Genomic DNA, 19962 nt, shown 5'->3' with positions numbered 1-19962 from the left:
TACCTCAGATAAAATGACACTCTAATTGTGATGGTGGTGTTCAAAATCTGATAGAACATACTTTGTTAATTGAGAAACCACATGAAGTGTTTTCAAGGCAGCCCAACAAATGTATGAAATTGAAATAGGCTTTTCTTTGGACAATTTAGAAGCTTGAAAGTAACCTTGAGTGATGCAGGTTTTTTAAACTGTAAAATTTGACACACACCTGGATTGGTGCCCTAGGTTTTCTTTTTACTAAATTCCTCCTTAGTTGCTGAATATTTTTCCAAATAAACGTGCTGTAAAACGTTTTAGAAAGTAATTACAATGCCTTCATTTTAAGTAAGTTGTTCCAATTTTCATTGCCAAATCAACCTGTCTTTAAATATGCCCCTATAGTTTACTTTCTTTTCTATGTGTGTAAACTGGAATCTGGAGCCTTGATCCAAGTATAACGGTTGTCTGGTTCCTAGAGATAGTGGAGCTTATATTTTAAGATCAGTGTTGAATTGAAGGCATTACCTGATCCGGGAGTCTAGGTTTGCTAAGAGAAACCTCCTTTCTGTTCGGTTTCATTAGTATAATTCAGTCTTTGTGCTGTACTGCAGTTCTCAGGCTTTTAAAAATGAAGATTCACTCTGCACCCCTCCCCATTGTACTTCTGGCCTCTTAATTGACATACTTAGCCTGGTGGAGCCAAAGTTTAGTATCAGACATTTTGCTTACTGCTACAGTACTATGTGCTTAGGGGTGGGCCAAGACTGTCTGCACAATGTTTATGCTGGAGATAGTCCACTGTGCTGTGGTGAGGTGATCTATCTGGTAACCCAGTTGGTGTCAAAGCTGGCAGGTTACCAATTCTGCAACACAAACCTCAATCACCTGGGAGATAAAATGACACTCTAATTGCTGCAATGAAAAGTAAAAAGGACCAAAGATAACTTTGAACATTATCCAGTGATGTGATGGTGGTGTTCCAGACAGTATTTCTACATTGGAAAACAGTATCAGTCTGTGTCAAGTTGCTGATGAAGAACACAGTTCCAGTGGAGCTGCTGGCTGCAGACTGCACTACTTTTTGACCTGGAGAAATAAAACAAGGATTACCCAAGATGTTTGACATGAAGGAGTTCCTAAATTGTTGGGAACAAATAGAGTTTTAAATTGAATTATTCGTTATCTTATTGCAAACAGTATTTTGAAGTTAGATTTCTCTTGTCTTACACACTTCTAAAATTCTGCCTAGAAATTTACAGAAAAGCATTGATTTGAAACTCTTTGATCAAATGTATGTGTTCTTTATCTATGAAAATGACAATTGGTGTTCATTATTCAAAGGGTTTCATTAATTAATCCTAAGATTTCCAGAACCCCTCTGCAGTTTTGACTGCTATTTTAATGAAACAAAGTGAATAGATAATATAAATAGTCTTCTTTGAAAATAGTACAGTTTACATTTTATCTATGTATTTAGACATTTAATAAATCTTTGTGGTAACCGAAACTTGAACTTCAGAAACAATTACACTTGATCTCCACACAAGGCACTGATGGATCTGTTTATAAATGAAGTGTTAATTCTCGATCCCTGATGTGGTAAGTCATAGCAACTAATTAAATAGTTGTATCACAGCTGTCCCTTATTGCTTCACACATTGTTCCACTTCAAGATCATTACCGATTCATGAAGTAAGTGTTACTATAAGTTTAAGTTTTAAGTATATTTCGCCCACAAAATATACAGCCAATTCACTTTCCAGTCTATTCTGTGAAGCGCTTTGAGACGTCTTGAAGACGTGAAAAGCGCTACATCAAATGCAAGGATTATTACTATTATTACTACACGGTCTACACTATTAATTACACTAATAGATCAACACAATCTATTTATTTGGTCTTTGTATGTCTTATGTATTGATACCACTTTTTTTTAAGGTAATGCATTTTCGTGGGGCAATACCAATTTAAAGGAATTATGATATTTCCAGTTGATTCAATTGAAATTAAGCAACATATTATTTTGAACTTCCAATTGAATCAGGCAATATTAACAAGACCCAGTATTGCATATGTGTGATCACAGTGTTCTTTTCTGTACAAAATGGATGAATGTTAAAATGAAACTTTGTTTCTTTACATGGGTCGCCTTGTGTACTTGTACATGTTCTAATAAAAATAATAATAGCAAATTAAATTTGTGTAGGACTGTTCATGCAAAAGATGACCATCTCAAAGTCCTTTGCAAAACGTAATAGATTGGAAATGAAAGTAAACAAAGTTACATTGGGAAACAGAGCAACTATTCTGCATCAATAATATTCCATGAAATACAAAGAGATGAACAGCCATATTTATAGCTCCTTTCACATCATGTGAACATCTCAAAGCACTTCATAAAACTGGGTAATCAAACCTGGAGGTGATGGAGACATGGATGAGGATTTCAACCGCCTGAGGAGAAAGCTGCTGGCGGAGACGTGCAATGTTGCAGAGGCGAGGGAGAACAGAGCGAGTGAGAACACAGCTTTTGATAGATAGTTGAACAGAAAACATTCTGCCCTGTAAGGTTAAGTGAGCGCTCATGAAGCCCAGTTGGGTCAATGCCTGAGATGAGAAGGCCCTGATGGGGATCCAAGCAGGGAAACTTTGGTCATGTTGACATTGAGCTGTAAAAACCTAGAATTCATTCAGGACTTGGTGTCTAACATTGGAACATTTGAAACAACAGGTCCTGGAATCGAGAAGTAGAGACTTAGAGTTGGCTGTCATCTGTGTGCATGTGGAAGTGGACCCTAAGGATAGAGCCTAAGTAATGCTGTGTGTGGCCATCCTGGGGTAGAGGAGAAGCCACTGAAGGAGACCCAATGAAAACACATAATAAAATTGGAATGAGCAACATTAGATGCAGCAGTATTAAATTACACCGTACGTAGCAAATCCAGTATAAATCAGGAACAGGTATCATTTTATTCCCAAAAATCACCATCCTGCAGTCTCGAGAGTATTTGGTTAATATTGTTTAGAGGGGTTTAAAGGAACGAGCTGCCACTTTTTTGCAACTCAAAAATCGTTAATTTTCAAGTTCTGTCATTGCAGTCCAGAATCTCCCATTCGAACAAGAATTCTGGTTCAGAAAAGTTTCTGTGTTGATTGTGGTGATAAAGAAACCATGTCAAGTAAATAATGCAACTCATTGCTACAGATATTTTGACAGGTTAGAAAAATCTATGCAGACTAGATGTACATAGCTCCCCTACAATACATGTATTGCCAGAGGTGGTATGGCTAATACAGCTACTGTGCTGGTCAGATTTATTAGTTATTCATAGTTTATCCATTTTTTATGAAATTTCAGGTTGATGGAGAAAGGTGACTACAAATGAAGCTTACAGCCAGGCGCTGACAAGCCTAATGATATTGAACGGGCTTTTAAAAGTATACCAATGCAGCACCAACAGAGCAGTCCTGAATGAGCTTGCTTTCAAGTCGTTTAATATGTATTTTTATTTTAAAAAGCATTTTAGCAAAAGAAGAATGAAAAGTTGCAGGTGAATGGTGTTCCTTTAATGAAATGTGGACTTGCATAAGAGATGCCAGGCAAATTGCTTTTCGTTCATTCCATGATAAAATGAAATGGCTTTTCCAATCGTAGAAAAAAAATCACTGCAGTGCAGTTAAGCTCTAATGGAGCCTAAAAGCGTTGTAATTTACTTTGAAGTTTATGGATTCATCACGCTCTGCTACGGTACAAGGAGCTACTGAGTACTTGGTATAGCGCAAAAAAGATGGACAAATGTTTCATAATGTGTTAACATAAAATCATTTAGCTTAAAAAGAAACCCTCTGAAGCGTGCCATCCCTACACAGGCAAATTCTCTGCTACCGTAAGTGAATTAAGGTTGTATTTTACACGCAGTATCTTCTTCTCACCATTTTTTCCTCTCTGAAGGTGTTTGTCAAAATTTCCTTCCAGTGGGATACAAGTAACCTTCAAGTAACCCACTCAACTAATTATCATACAAACAAATACAAGGATTATTATTGCTCACATGTTCTTGATGGTGGAGGGTATTTGGCCACGAAGGACATTACAGGGCCCACACAGGCACAACTCCAACCCGGGTCACTGTGAACAATATTGTTCTTCTGCACTGTAACCTGGGGTGATAAAGCAAATGGTAGCACCACAACTGGCTGAGATCACCTAAATCAGAACCTTCCAGTCTATGCAGGTAATCTGCAACCTGGATGAATTCACTGACCAGTCAGAGAATGCCAGTGGCTTTTTCCTTAAAAGGTATTTTTTCTCTACACCATTACCAATGTGTGCTAAGCAGATAACTTGCTGCCAGGCTTCTGGTAAATTGGTTCTTCAACCAGTCAGTAGAAGTGTGGCCACAGTCTGAGGTAGCTCTCCAATAGAATTCTGTTTTGTTTCCTCCCTGTGATGTAGTGCTAAACCACTATCCACCAAAGTATAGAATAAAAGTGATATAAAAATATTATGAATGAGCCCTCAGGATGAAAGAATGTTTTCAGAATATTTCACATGTGTGTCTTAGGAAATGTTTATTATTTGAACGTTGAATGTAAAAACAGCAAAAGAAAGATTTGATCCACCAAGCTTTCAATATCTTAAATGTCCCACAACTTTGCTTATAATGGCACAGTTGAAATCCGTGACTCTCAACATAAGGAATCTGGACAAACCCACATCCTGCTATTGGTAACGAATCCTAAAACTACCATGTTTATATATCTAAGCCATTGAATCATAACTTTTGGAAGTCACAATGGGACAGTTATTTAGCCTGTTTGTAACATTTATGAATGAATAGCATCAGAAATAAAGTTGGGAGTTTCAACCATGCATTGCATGCCATCTGTTTAAAATAGAAACTTCAATTTTCATCTTAGTGTTACACATGGCAAATAACAGTTTGAAAATAGCAATTAAGGCACTTAATTGATTTTGGGAAATCAATAATGTTGGAAAATGTTAGTGCGTCACTCCAGCTCGCAGAAAACTTGCTTGAATGTGCCCTGAAGTAAATCCCAGGTTTCCATTGCTCACTGTGACACATGTACAATATTATCAGGTTTCCCTATTTGCGGTCTATATTAGAAAATCCTGTTAGAAATTGACATTGATTTCAGTCCACTACAAGACATATTTCTTATTAACAATTCCTTAGTCCTGATTTGGTTACATAAAATCTTCAATTCTCAGACATCTCAGATCCTCCTGGAGGAAAATTCTGATTTATTCATTGATTGGACTGATTTACCTCTGCTTTAATGGCCATAATTACACAGTTCAAGGTCAGAGGTGAAGTTCTAAATATTTAGCAACTTCATCAATCGTTTTTCATGATTAAGTAATAAAGGATGCTTGCATCTGATATAGAGCCTTTCTGTGTATTTTGTATGTGATTGAGGCAGCTAATTTGCCCACAGCATGTTCTACAAACAACCATGCAGTGAATGACCAATTGTATCTTAATTCATCAACCTCTGCGTTATCCTGCTCATCACTGATAAACCATTTCCATACAGCATTTCACTTTAATATAATGAGAGTAAGAATGGAACTTGACCCTTGTGCAGGGATTGAGAAAATGGATAGAATTAGCCTTGTAGAAGCCTGCTTGAAATCCAGAACCTAGAAAGAATAGAATGAATAAAAAGGGGGAGTAATCCTGTTTGTAGTTGGGAGGTGGGAGATGGGTCAAATTTAATGGTGTAAATAGAGGTCAATAACTATCATTGCAAGTGAAATGGTCAAATATCATAGGAATGTACAGGACTGGAAAATGCCACTGCAATCCAATCCACTTGGCTGCTTCCTTAAAGAAAGTAAGGCACATGTCAGAGGAACTGCGGCTGGAATTTCTCTAGGTTATTTAAATATACAGGTGATACCAGGGGATTGGAAAATAGTTCACGTTCCAATTTTGAAAAAGCTTAGACATGGTGTCCCAAAAATAATAGGACTGACGGAAAAACATAGAAGGAAAAACATTGGAGTTTCACAAAATAAGCAATTCGAGAGCATTTTTGTGAATAATGCCAAAACTTTCAAGCTAATGTGAATCGATGAAAGACGGGCCAATATATTTGTAACCAAAAGTGAAAGGTATCAGATGACGGGTTGAAAGCACAAGGTGCTTCACAGGCCACTCATTCAAGTGAACATTCTTGGAACTTAGAACGTTTTAAATTGGAAAGTTGGCTGAATCACAGGAAAACAAAACTTAGGGGGCATTCACAGTTCCAATAAGGTGACCAGCAATGCGTCCAGGAATCAGGTCTCGGAAATCTGCTGTTCACAATAGCATGAATCCATGAAATGTTGATGCACTTATATCACTAATATCAACTGTAGGGCTTGATGGCTTTCCATGACCCCTGGGTCTGTATGTCATTCCAATGTGATATTTGTATGGTTTGTATCACCTTCATGATTGTGCCTGTTTCGTATTGAAGTGAATGGTATTCTCAATTGTGTGATTCAAAATAGTTTCTAAAAGAAGCAGAGGGGAGGTGAGAAGAAAATTTTTCACGCAGCGAATTGTTCGAATCTGCAACCCATTGCCTGAAAGGGTGGTCGAGGCCGATTCAATAACTAATTTTAAAAACGAGGTGGACCGGTATTTGAGGAGGGCGGGCTTGCAGGGTTATGGGGAAAGGGCTGGGGAGTGGGATTGACATTACATTGCTCTTTTCAAAGAGCCGGCACAAACTCGATGGGCCGAATGGCCTCTTTTTGTGCTGTACGATTCTATGATTCTATGAATACAATTTCTTTGAAAAGTTTTGTTGAGCTTGTTCATTAAAATTGGCTCCATACTGTAATACGAAGTGAATTACAATTAATAGACGTATTTGATTTGTAGTCCATCATGGCTATCAGCTTCTGATTTAGTGTTGAAATTGAACCATCGGGCATTCGAGTTGACAGTATTAAAAGATCCCCATCTGTCACTGCTTCCTTTGAGAGTCTGAAATTAGTAATTGTTTATATCAGCCCACATTCTGATCCACAAAGGAAGTAAATAGCACCTCCCTTCCTTCGCACAATGGCTTAAAATCCAATATAGTTCAATACAGACATCAGTGCGCCGAAAAGCAGTATATACAGGCCAGTGTATAAATAGACAATGCATCATGTGGCTGGCAAGGACATGATGAATAGTTTGTTAGTGAGGATGAGTGGGTAGCAGAGCTCACAAGATGCCAGTGAGCTATGGACAGCCTTGTGAATGGAGACATTCATCATATCTCAGACGTAGTCATGGAGTATTCTTCTTAAAAAGTCATCCAAAATATCAGATTAGCAGTATACATTTTTTTCCAATTGTATTGAGAATTTTTAACGGCTCAAATTGGATCGTCGTTTTATCATCTTTACAAATGGTAAAGAGGCCATTTAATAAAATATTAGAGACAAGCACAGTACCAATGGCATTATAATTGGTTTATCTGTCATGAGGCTTGGTCCATGACTCTTCCCCCTCTGAATTTTTCTTTAAACAATAAAGTGCAGTTAATATACTGTGCTGCTATGTTTGAGCAGATTTGTCCCAGGTCTCAATTATCGTTCTAGCTCTGTAACTCTATAGCACTCTCAATATTTAATTAAAATAATTTTCAGTTGAAAGTGGTAGAATTATGAATGTACCCGTACCAGCTGCATCTCCCAAGCCCAGCTCTTCCTAAAGCCACAAAGTGCAAGCTATTCAGAACATGTGCACCTTGATGTACAAAGTACTGCCTTGCAGCTGAAGTAGGAGCATTGGGAACATTGTGCTGTTGTACTTTCAATAATAGACCTACAGTGCGCATCATCATGTTCAGAATTTACACCGTTTCCAGGTTGACAGTAGAGTAGGCCTGCTGGGTTGTGGCATTACCACAGTAAAATTGCTGTCCAGTGCTGCTTCTGAAGCATTTCAGTTGAATTCTGAACTGCATGCTTTAACTAGCTTGATAACAAATTCATAAAATCCCACTTTCTTTGGTGAGGCACAGTTAGTTTGAAAGTGCTGCTAGTCATTGCTGTACACAACTTAGCTATAGAGATGAGGAAAGTATTAACGAGGTGTGAGGTAAATGACCACTCAAATACATTTGCCAGGAGGCCCATCACAATACTGTATGTGGGCTGTTGCTTCCCACCATCTGCCCATTCAGAAGCACTAGTCTACCCAGACTTGATTCTTCTTGGTAATTGTTTCCCTTCCCTTCCCCTGCTGTGAGTGTAGATTAGAAACTGAGCATAGTGTGAGTCAGTGCCTCAATAAACCAGTTGTTGATCTATGCAACTAGATTTATGTAATTCTAATAACCCTTAGAGTTGATATCTTTTTGATATCATGAACATCTTTCATGTTCGGAGGATGTCTCAACAACAACAACAACAGCAACAAAATTACATTTATAGAGCGCCTTTCACGTCAGGAGGACATCCCAAAGGGCTGAAAAAGCACTCTGCAGGATAAACTGTCATGTGTAGTTTCTGTGTATTTTATGTAATCTACAAAGGTGGAAGCTGGTGCACAAAGTGCTGATTTTAAAATCTTCTTGTGCTGTCCAAAGCATTGACAAATGTCCTATGTTTTAACTTACTGTGTGAAATTACATTCATGCAAAAACCTATTGGAAAATATCAGATTGAATGTTGACCAGGAGGAAATTTCCATTTTGTTAAACTGTGTTTTTTAAGATGTAGTGTAAACCATGACTTTAAATGCAGTTAATGGACACTTTTACAAAGCATTAACATTTTTCAACAGTTAATGCTCAATGCCTAAATCCTAAACACATTGCCTTAAAAGTGTTATCCAATTCACCCACTTCATCCCTCTAAATTTTATGCACTTGTTAAATCTCTCTTGGATTAGTCATTCTAAACTATTTCACATTTGTGCACTATTTCTCAAGTTCCACTGTTTAATAATTTAAACACATGGAGATGAAACACTAAAAATCTCTCTGTTTATTGTGCTTCATTCTCATGTCCTTATATCTTGGTTGGCAGGTTACTAGGTGCTGGCAGGAATTTCCTTATATGAAATGACATGTAAAGTTGGATTGTGTTTCAAAAACAATATCCTTTTTAATGCTTGTCATTTATTCAACAAAACCATCATCTGCTCTGAGTGTACTTTCTTCCCCAGACAATTGACTACTTTTGAATGATTTTTCGCCATTGACACCCTCTTGGGGGAGGAAAAGTGTGTGAACTACTTACATTATCCCCCTCTTCCTATTACAATCTACTGGCTTTTTAGTCTGAGCTCTGTACTGGGAGCGTAACATGATCTTAGTTTTTGTTTTCACATGTTGCTTGCTGACCTTTGGAAGAATGCTTTGCACTAGCTACACTGATCAATCTACATCGCATCCTATCATTTGAAGAACAATTAATGTTTTCAGTCTGAAGAGTCCCCTGAGCCCTTTAGCCAAAGATCATTGTCTTTCCTAAAGTAGACCTGAGGGAAAATAAAAAGCCTGGCGAATAGCAAAAATAGGGAGGCCATTGCTGGTAAAGTTGATAATGCAGTAATGTGATAGGTATTGCTGGAACACAGGTTGTTTTTGCTCTTCTATTGATGTAGAACAGGAAGCCCAGGTTATACTTCCCACTGCACACTGCATCGGGCCCTAATAATGAACTTCCAAATTTTGAAATTTTATAGTGGTGGAAAGAGAAAGTCGGATTTTTTTTCAATAATGTAGACAAAGTGCCAGGAACGTGAACATATCTTTAATACCATAAAAGGCTTTTAGCAGACAAACCCATTGCAGTTTGCACTCACCATGTTCTGACAGAAAATGGCACCTCCTAATACCTCCTCCCAGTGGTGTTAGGAACGGGGCTCCAGTGGGACTCAGGCTGTCTCAACCCCAATTTATATTGCGATTCACAACCAAATGTGCAGTATGAGTGCAGCCTTGGTATGTGCAAGTTTGCTCTGCACGCTTTCATTTGGAACAATGCATACAGTGTGACGAACTGCAGGATGGATGTATTGGATGACTGAGAAGCACTGAATAAGATAATGATGTCATCATTCATGGAATTATATAGCACAGAAAACTATCCAATTCAATCCCACTCCCCCACTCTTTCCCCATAGCCCTACTTCACTCTTAAAAGTTGTTATCGAATTGGCTTCCAGTATCAGTATTGACTTGTTGCAGTAATCCAGTGTCCCATTGTAAATAGGTTGCTAAGTACTTTAAAAATTAAGGACTAGTGCTCGCCTCTCCCAGGAGGTTGTAGCTGCCCACAATGACAGGAGGAGGCATGAATCCAACTTAGCGCTGGTAACAGGAGCAAAGACATTGAATGAATGATAAAGTGGGAGATCTGTATATTTTCAATAACTGCCCATCTAAACAGAGAACTCCAAGGCTGCACCAGGGTTAAGATGACATTGTGATGTTTTATTTGAGAGCACAGTGAGGCTTGCAGCTGCGTATGGTGGGTTCACACAATGGAGTTCTCTTTCAACAACAACAACAAGATTACATTTACATAGCACCTTTCACGTCAGGAGGACATCCCAAGGCGCTGGACAGGGTACAGCATTTCAGACCCGAGCTGGGGTTGGAGGGGTAAGGGAGGGGAGGGGAAGGGGGGTGGTCGATGGCATGGTCGAAGAGGATGTTTCTGTCATTCAAAGATTTAAATGTATTTGAATAAACTGCAGTTGAAATCCCTGAGATATGTAGTTTCTTTGCACAATTGATGAGAATCTACTAAAGTGCACTAGTTGTTGTAATATTGCTTACAACGTAAACAATTTTGCAAGATGACACCACTAACCATGTTTTGTGGTTTTCTGCACAATGCTGGCGATACTGCCATAAATATTGTGGAGCTCAAACACTGATTATATTTGCAAAGTAGTTAGTGACCTCCTTACTCTTTAGATTTGAACATTGCGGTGAAATATTCATTCATTGGAATATGGAAAATCGAGGGGATTTAGTCATAGCTGCATTCTTAAAAGGATTGAATGTTTCATTGCCTGACATCATCATTGGGTGATTGTTGATGTTCTCGTATCTTAGTTATTCAGGCCGAAATCTCTAGGTGTTGTAAGGAGAATGTTATGGTTGTTTTCTAAATGGTTAATTGTACATATTTTATGTGATTTATTATACTAATTTTATTCTTTTAATGCTTTTGTGGTTGATAGATAATGAGTGTCCAAATTTCTCAGTGCAGTATCTCTTCTCTGCTCGCTCACAGCTACCTTAACATTGGCCATCAGTTTTCTAGCTCTGTACGTACCTGGTTTCATAATTCATCCATATAGCAACCAACAGAAGCTGAAATAATCTGCATTTTTGGGCATTTAAGAATAATACTTTTGGTACGTAAATTTAATAATTTTGTATCAATCCCATATTTTGGGGGCGTTAAATGTCTATATTTAATGCAATGAATGTTTCAGGTATTTTAAATTAGGTGGAATTCTGACCAATGAAAGTCTTCCTTTTTAAAAATAGCAGCAAGCTATTTTCCTGCCTCCTGTCACTTTCTCCCTTCCTCAGAAAGAACTAGCCTGACCTACTTAAACTGTACATAATATTTGCCAAGATGTGCAGTACAATGTTCAGAGTGTTGCATTGAAACAGTCCGTATAAGAACAGGAAGTGCTTTCAATATGTCCACACTTTGTGTCATAAAGTTATTCACAATACCTTTGTCAGATGCTGAATATAATGAAGTACAAAATACTTACAGCAATTTTTTTTAATGTACATTCTTTGAATATAAAACATAATATCCTCATTTTTATTTTACTCGAGAAACCCGCAATTCTCAAAGGGCTTTGTCGAGAGTGGACTGATTTCCAGCACTTCGAGCTTCTTGTCTTTGTTTTTCAAGGACTTTTTATTATGATTTTCTACAGGAACAACAGAGCGGGTATGCCTGATCCAGGGAACAGTCGAAGCTCTGAATGCAGTCCACAGCTTCATCGCAGAGAAGATCCGAGAAATGCCTCAGAACATGGCAAAGACAGAACCAGTCAGTATTCTGCAGCCGCAGACCACAGTGAACCCGGACCGCATCAAACAAGTGAGCTCAAGCCCTTCTTAATTTTTATTGGAATGCGTTTGATACTGGGATTTGCTAGCACAATATGGAACGGGGGAGGGGGTGATGAAGTAATCCACTTGCTCGGCAGCCAATGGAAACCTTAAAATAACTGTCTAGCTCAAAATAAAATTCAAAGCCAAGCTAGCAGCTGTAAGGATTATTCAATAAACTGTTAAAAATGATCCCCCTCCTCTGCAAATAAAAAAAAACATGCATGTGAATCATGCATGAAATGGTTTGGCTGCAAGGTATTTGGGTGGGCAATTGGTGATTGGCACAAGCCTCTCTTCCTCACCCATATTGTTCTGGTTATCTGAATCTGATAGATTCTGTCCTCTGAAAAAAATAGAATAAAACTAGGAATGTGCAGTTATGAGATAAGTACATTTTTGTATTGCTGCTTGTTGAACTAACATATTTGTATTTGTTTTAGTTCTACTAGATTTCGGTGATGATATTTTCACTTAAATATATTAAAGAAAGATTATCTGCAATTTTGATGTGTTCTTCTGACATTTTCTATTTTTAGGTAACTGCAACAATGAAAAGAAAAGGAAACATAAACACAGTTTTATTCATGCACAGCCCATACGTAGATATAAAGATACAGTGGCAAGTGTGGCAGTGACTAGTTAATGGCACAAATGCATCCAGTGCCCTTTATTGAGCTTAAAATCACTTGACAAAGACTACAATAGGCCTCCGTTGGGAAGTGAAAAGGCTATTCCTATACAATTGTTCTTGTATCTTGAATCAGGAAAGATTAATTGCATTCTAGTGTCATACTCAGAATACCTCAGAAATATAATAATAATTTGTAATCCTTGTACTTAATACAGCACCTTATTTGGTCATCAACATGTCTGAAAGCACTTCACAAGATTTTGCTGTGAAGTGCAGTGACTGTATTCACAGCAGACAATTTGTCAACAAACACCCATCAAGTAAATGGTGGATTGCTGTGTTTGTTGAAAGTTATTTATACCTTTCATAAGCAGATATTATCCCCTCCCCCAACGTTTTTTTGTATTGATGCATCATTCATCTGTAAGGTAGTTATTGGCCATGAAGGTATTAAAACACTTTGACTGATGTGATCTTTCTCATCGGTGAACTGGTTACTCTAAGAGCAAACATGTCTCGATTTTGCAAACTGACATTTGTGGTATGGTGTGGTCTTTTTTAAAATAGTACAACAATTCAACACAGCAGCTTAAAAATATCAGAATTGAGATTTGAAATACAACACAATTTGCGCTTATTTAACGCTTTTCATGTCGGAAGCACGTTTCAGAGCATTTGATAATGCTGACGGGCACCCAAGCTGGCAGTGGGCATTGTGGGGAGTGGGGGAGCGTTTCAGCTGAGTGGTTGAGGACTCATGAACAATCTGCAATTAAGTTTTCTGTAACATTGAAATAAGAAAGCCAATTGATATTAAAGCTCCCCATGTTCTAGATGTTTTTACAACAAACTTTTTTTTTAAAAATGCACTTTAGTTAGAAAGAGTTAGCTGATAAGACGAAGCTTCGATAATAATCCCTGCATTTTATATTTGATGTACTGGTGACACAAACAGAACGTGTACAGCATCTTTTGTACAGCTCCTTTTTGGTCTCAGCCAAGCAGAGACCACGAGAGAGAAAATATTTAAGGATGAGTCACCATGAGCTATTTTCGTGCAACTTCTGATGGAATGGTGGAGATCTGGGAGCAGTCCCTCGGCGAGATGTGGCACAGTATCAGGTATCCCCAAAATAGAAGCAACATAAGCAGTTTGGCTTTGGATTCTTCTGCCCCCACCCCCACCCCCAACCCCTCATCCATACGCTCATCTCCTGAGTTTAACCTCCTTTCTTTTTACGATTTGTAAATGCCATTTTTCTTTATTCTGAAGAGGCAGAGAGGCCATCACCCTATGCAAATTAGCATATATTTGAGTCAGATTTGACAACGTCACAGCTTGCAATTGAGCTGCTTCAAGCTTTGAACTGACTGACCATTTTGTTTAAATCAAATTGGCTGAGTCGATCAACTCAAATCCAGCCCCTTGTCTACTGAATCAGAATTCTGTGCCACTGCAGTGTTAACAAATCCTGATTCTGTTCTGTATCCTTGTTAATTGCTAGCAGAGAGACTCTGCTTGCACACAAGAAGTGGAGTAATAATGACGGCATTTCATAGAGTGACAGCAATATGAGCTTTGACAAATAAATTAATAAAACCAAGATTTTTCTGGCAAAATAATGGCTTGTAGAGCAAAGGACAAGCTCCTGCTGGGGCAACTGATGGTTAATCTATACTCCCAGAGGAAGAATCCGTCGGCTGGGTCAGGAACAGAGTGAGCCCCATACTTTGGATTCTTGATCTTTGAACTGGACTGATTTAAACTATATGCCTCAGTCCTGAAACTCGTGACTTTTATTTTTGTCTAGCATCTTACCCGCCACAATACACCCACTGTAATGGTTGGCACTATCATCAATTCAATCTGCTCATGCCAGTGCTATCATGTAACACGATGATAAACATTTCCTAGTGGGCTGTGCATAAATGTGTTCTGGTTTAAAGTGACATAAAGAGATCCTGATGTTCCATTTTTTTAAAATGACTCTGTGTTGCAGATAGTCTTTCTTTTAAACCTTTTGAGTAATATTTTTGCACACGTATATATGATATGAAAAAAAGTTACAATTAAGGTTGTGTCAAAAAAAGCTGTGATGTAAATTGACCCTAAATGCAGGTTTCTGAAATCCATTTTTTAAACATTCAAATGTTTGCAGTGATTTTGATTTGCTGCTAATGATATGTGCACATTTTTATTATATCAAAATGTTTTATCTGCTCTGAGAGGTGGTTTGAACTCTAAAGGTACTATACATGCAATAAGTTGTTGGAACTTTGAAAATAATAACTGAGGAATTTTACTAACATTGTATCGCAGGTTACTGGTATAGGGAAATGCACCAATGATTCTCACCTCAAAAGTCACAAGAGCACAAGAGAGGTTTGGATGAAGAAGCCCCTCAGCCCATTTGATCTCATCCTTCCAAAATACACACTTTACCATCCTCCCATTGCAGCATCAAGCTGTTTCTTAAATTAATCCAGCATTCTGTCCTCATCTACCCAACCCAGTAACCCATTCTAGTCATTAATTACCCTGTGGGTAAATAAACACTTCCCAGTTTCTGTCTGAAATTGCCCTTATTTAAACCTGAACCTATGCCCTCTTCTGGTGCCTTGGTGTATCTGAAAGTATTGTTCTGGGTTTACTTTCTCAATCTCATTTCAAATCTTATATACCTCCAGTGCCAGAGAAGTTATGAAGGCAGTCTGAGAAATATTCCCAGCTACCATGGCATCCTGATGCACAGTATGTTCTGTTTATACCATGCATTAATGCACTGACATTTTATTTGAAATATTTTTGGTTAGTGGTGCTACTTCATTCATGGCTGTCACATCTGATAATTAATAATAAATGGTTACTCACTATAGTCTCCCACAAGGACCGTTAAATGGCCCTGGATGTGATCTTATCTTATTACTCCATGGATTCCAAGCATGGTATAAATTCTACTTACTTTGTGTCTAAATCGATGAGTGTTTTTCTGTGGTTGTGACCTCAATTCATAGGGGGTAGATTCAGAAAATCAGTTTTTACCAGGACTGCGTGTGCAGAGGAATGTTAAGGTTTCAGCCAACAGTTTGCTTAAAACTTCCTTGATTTATTTATGCTCTAAAACCATGATGTCTATTTGTTCCATTCTGCAATTGCAATTGTAAAAAGCAATCACAATGCCCATTGGATGGCACATTGGAACTTCTTACTTTTTAATAAAGGCTTCATCAATATACAAGTTGGCCTAAAATACAGCATTGCTCTGGACACCAGCTACTCATTTTATGACTGCCCAGTCTTCATTGACATGACCTGCCTGTAAGATGGGTAAATGTGGAAATTGTTCATTGAGTAATAGCCAAAGTAAGTTACCTTGGATTGTTTGTAAGTTGATGATTGGGATTGTTCAGTATAAGGTTTGTTTAGGTTGGTGATTTCCTCCTGAACTGCTTTATTCCCAGACATTGCCATCTTCCCCAACTACCACCAAGTCCTCTCCATCTGACCCCATGACCACCACCAGAGCCAATCAGGTACAGTATCATCTGCCATCTACACCATACTTTCACAGGTATAGAGAACGTTGTGCAGCCACACTGGGAAGAAGGCCTTTGCTGGACTTGACTGTTTTGTAACAGGTACCTTTGTTGATAAGTAGATCTAGATTAGACAAGTGCGCTTGCTCTACGGTGGAAATCTGAAGCACTAACCTTAGCCTGGAATATCCTTTACATCGTGGGCTCCTATTTTTGCCTCTAAAATTGGTTTTGTAAGAATGGCAAATATATTGTCTTTATTGCCTTTTCTGATCCTGGAGTTCCCATCACTAACCTTTCTCCCTTTTGTCCAAAGTAACCAAAGTCTGTCTGCTCAGCCAAACATAGAGTGAAGGTGAATTCACTGGTTAAATGATTAATGTGCAACACTGTGTAACTCCTACTGTCCCAATGTACACATCAGATACAAGATGGTATTGATTTTATCCAGAGTGGTGCTGTTGACGTATGCCTGGTGTCATTGGTAATCCTGCTCAAAAAAATGGAATGTTAGGTTGATCTGTCATGGAGTACAATTTTATGTGTAATTTTTTTAAAATAAAACAATTATTCAATATGCGTCTACAGAAAACTTCTGATTTAAAGTTCTGAAAGCCTGTGGATAAAATTACTATAAAATCAAATTGTTTTAGATCGCTGTTTACTCTGGAACCTCAGTTTGAATCAAGCTATCACAGTAGAGGGGGCCTCTTTGATATCACATTATCATTCCTTAAATTAATTTTGATTGTCTCAATTCAGTTCACAGAAGACAATATTACATTATAGAAAATGATGTTAGTTGCACATTAATTGGCCTTTGTTCCGTAATCTTGGTTGGATAGATTTTTGTATACTGAAGAAATTCAGTCCTGTATGGAGGAGTCCTGTAGCTCAGTGGTTGAGCACTCGCTTTGCAAGCTAGAGACCTGAGTTCAATTCCAGGCAGGGCGAAACCTTGGGCAAGTTTCCTTACTCCACACGCCTAATAATAATCCCTCCAAAACCAAAAACAATAATAAAATTGGTCATTTTCAATCCATGACTGTTTGTGGGACATTGCTGTGCGCAATTGGCTGCCGCGTTCGCCCACAAATATACAGTCAATTCACTTTACAGTATATTCTGTGAAGCGCTTTGGGACGTCCTCCCGACGTGAAAAGCGCTATATCAAATGCAAGGATTATTATTATTATTCCCTCCACATGTATAGAGTTCCTAAGGTTGGGGTAAGTCCCACTGTCAGAGCAGTAGAGCTAGTACTTCACATTAAACCTGTCATACAGTACCAGGCCTGTTGTTTTTTTGAATTAGACACTGTTTTAAAACGAAAGGGAACATTCCATTTCCTGCTTATCTCTCAACTTGTATCATGATGGTAAAGTGTAATTCAAAATGAATTATATGGCTTCCCCTGGAATAAAGACACCATTTAAAATTTCTCTTGCTAATATCTAAACTTTGCATTGCTTTCAATAACGGTATTAATCCTATTGGTCCTATCTTTTTATTAATCCTATCTTTTTGTGGAAAAGTGCGGGCCTTAAAAGTCATGTTCAAGTATGTAACTTGACTGGTTTTCAAGTGATGTAATATTCCACAGCGGATGCTTTGAACAAAATAAGAATTGGCAAGCTTAATGTTAGTACAATGTTGATGGATTTTTAGCTTCTTATCATTAGTACTGATGATATTCCAGTAAATTAAATAAATGGGAAATTGTCCACTATTTGTAAGATAACAATTGGGCCTGAACAGATTTCAAAGTGCCTGCAATATTAATATAGTAGTACAATTACCCAAGTACATCATACATTTTCTATTTGTGCTTTCAAAATGAACCTGCCTAAAAATATAATTTGATTTCTTGTGATACAAAGTTATTCCTTCCATTTATCGCAAGGAAATAAAAATACAATTTGCCTAATAGACATGAAAATGTGTAGCACGATGTTACCAATATTCTTCCTAAATTTCACATACTGACAAGGCTGCCATTCTTGCATACATGGTTAGTATTCTTTAGAAAATGAATTGATCAGTGACAAGCTGTGATTATTTGCTAATAATTTCTTCCCTATACAGATAGCACCGAAATACTGTAAATGTACATTGACATAAGTGCTGCAGGCACGAGAAGGTTATCCATTTGCTCAGCTCAAGTGAAACTAAGAGACACATTGTGTATTCTGACCACGATTACTTTTTCAATGTTGCATTACTTTATATAATTTAATGCAACATTTTTTTTCCGTTTTCAACAGATACAAATGGTGGGGCCTTAGTTTTCTATGGCTAGTGGAGATCTACATTGCATATTAAACACAGCAGCTTTTGATGACATTAGCACAACTTCCAGCTTCCTGTTCCTGTTCTCTAACTTTTTCTTGGTGTAAATTCTAAAATTACTCCACTTGGAATTAGTACTGATAAAAGCTTGTCATTGGTCAATGAATTTGCTAATGAATTCTAGCCAGGTATGGGATTACGGCAGACACTCATTGCCTCTGATTTTTTTAAAAGGAAATGCATTTGTTCTTGTGGCGCTCTGAGCAAACTGTGCCTGCTCTGGATTCATTATTCTGAGATAAATAATATGCCTGGCATTTGTTTTTTAAGAGTAGCAGTGATTAACGTTCACATCAGTATGTTGATAATCCATTTGCAGTGCAGTGGTAAATTGGAAAAGGTTGGAGAGAGGTAATCTCTAACCTGTCGACATACTTTATAGGTAAGTAGCATAGTGAGTAGCATTTTTAGCAGACATGAGCAATTCATCACTATTGTGTGTTGACCAAGATTAGGTTTTATCTGAAGAAAGAGGGAGACTGAAAGCATAATATGCACAATTTTAGGGTTAATAAGACTGAAAATAAGCCATTGTTTGTTTCCTAGGAAACAAATTGATTTTTGTTTTTCCATTATCACTTTAAGGGTACTGGGGAGAAACACAATTTTTGGTTTCTGAAACCTTTACAACGAGACAACGCACAATCCTGTTTAGACATTCATAGAATTATATAGACAAAGATACTGAGCTTGTTTGCTATTAGCAGAGCACTCAAGCTCACACAGACAGCTGCAGTTACTGTTTGTCGAACAGCTGACCATCAACTCGAACGGCTGCATAACACGATGTCCAAAATTATAAATAACAATAATAATTTGATCAGACTCTTTTCAAAGCGCTTCACGGAACATAACTGAAAAGATTTCAAAGTGCATGCAATATTAATATAGTGCTACAGTTACTAAAGAACATCATGGATTTTCTGTTTGTGCTTTCAAGATGAACCTATGGTTAAGTCTGACGTATTTCCTTGGTATTCTAAGATTTGAATATTGATAAGAAAGAGTTTGTCGAGAAATTTTATCCCAAGTTGCACAATTAGGTAGGATGTATGGAGCTAATTGTGTGCAAATAACTGGATGTTATTTCAAAATGCAAAAATTGAAAGTTGGTTTGATGTGTAGCAATCTAGATTTGCTGAGCATGTTATGAAAGTAAATAAAACAGTACATTAAATGCACTTTGAAGGTATAACCTGTATAAAATAAAATGTTAACTTCAGCTTTCCACTCTTCAGTGAGATGAACTTCAACTATTTTTATGAAAAAAAGGCAGAATATTTTTCTGACCTTTTTTATGTAAATTATTTATAAATTACTTAAATATAAATCATTTAAGATTTGAGATCAAA

General features: G+C 37.6%; 1 protein-coding gene across 2 annotated transcripts in view; it reads left to right on the top strand.

Annotated features, from left to right (window-relative positions):
• LOC103175180 (RNA-binding protein Nova-1) overlaps positions 1-19962 on the top strand; it is a 121450-nt gene that overhangs the window by 75176 nt on the left and 26312 nt on the right. Inside the window, exons 3-4 of one of the 2 annotated variants that reach the window (XM_007888021.2) lie at positions 11913-12079; positions 16187-16258. In XM_007888021.2, coding sequence (XP_007886212.1) covers positions 11913-12079; positions 16187-16258 — 239 coding nt within the window. The remainder of the gene's footprint in view (positions 1-11912; positions 12080-16186; positions 16259-19962) is intronic. The other variant, XM_007888022.2, reaches the window with a different exon arrangement.

This window comes from Callorhinchus milii, unplaced genomic scaffold (genome assembly GCF_018977255.1).
Source record: "Callorhinchus milii isolate IMCB2004 unplaced genomic scaffold, IMCB_Cmil_1.0 Scaffold9, whole genome shotgun sequence".
In the NCBI taxonomy this organism is placed as follows: Eukaryota; Metazoa; Chordata; class Chondrichthyes; order Chimaeriformes; family Callorhinchidae; genus Callorhinchus; species Callorhinchus milii.
Note: the sequence above shows the minus strand (reverse complement) of the source record. Positions and strands in the feature narration are given on the sequence as shown.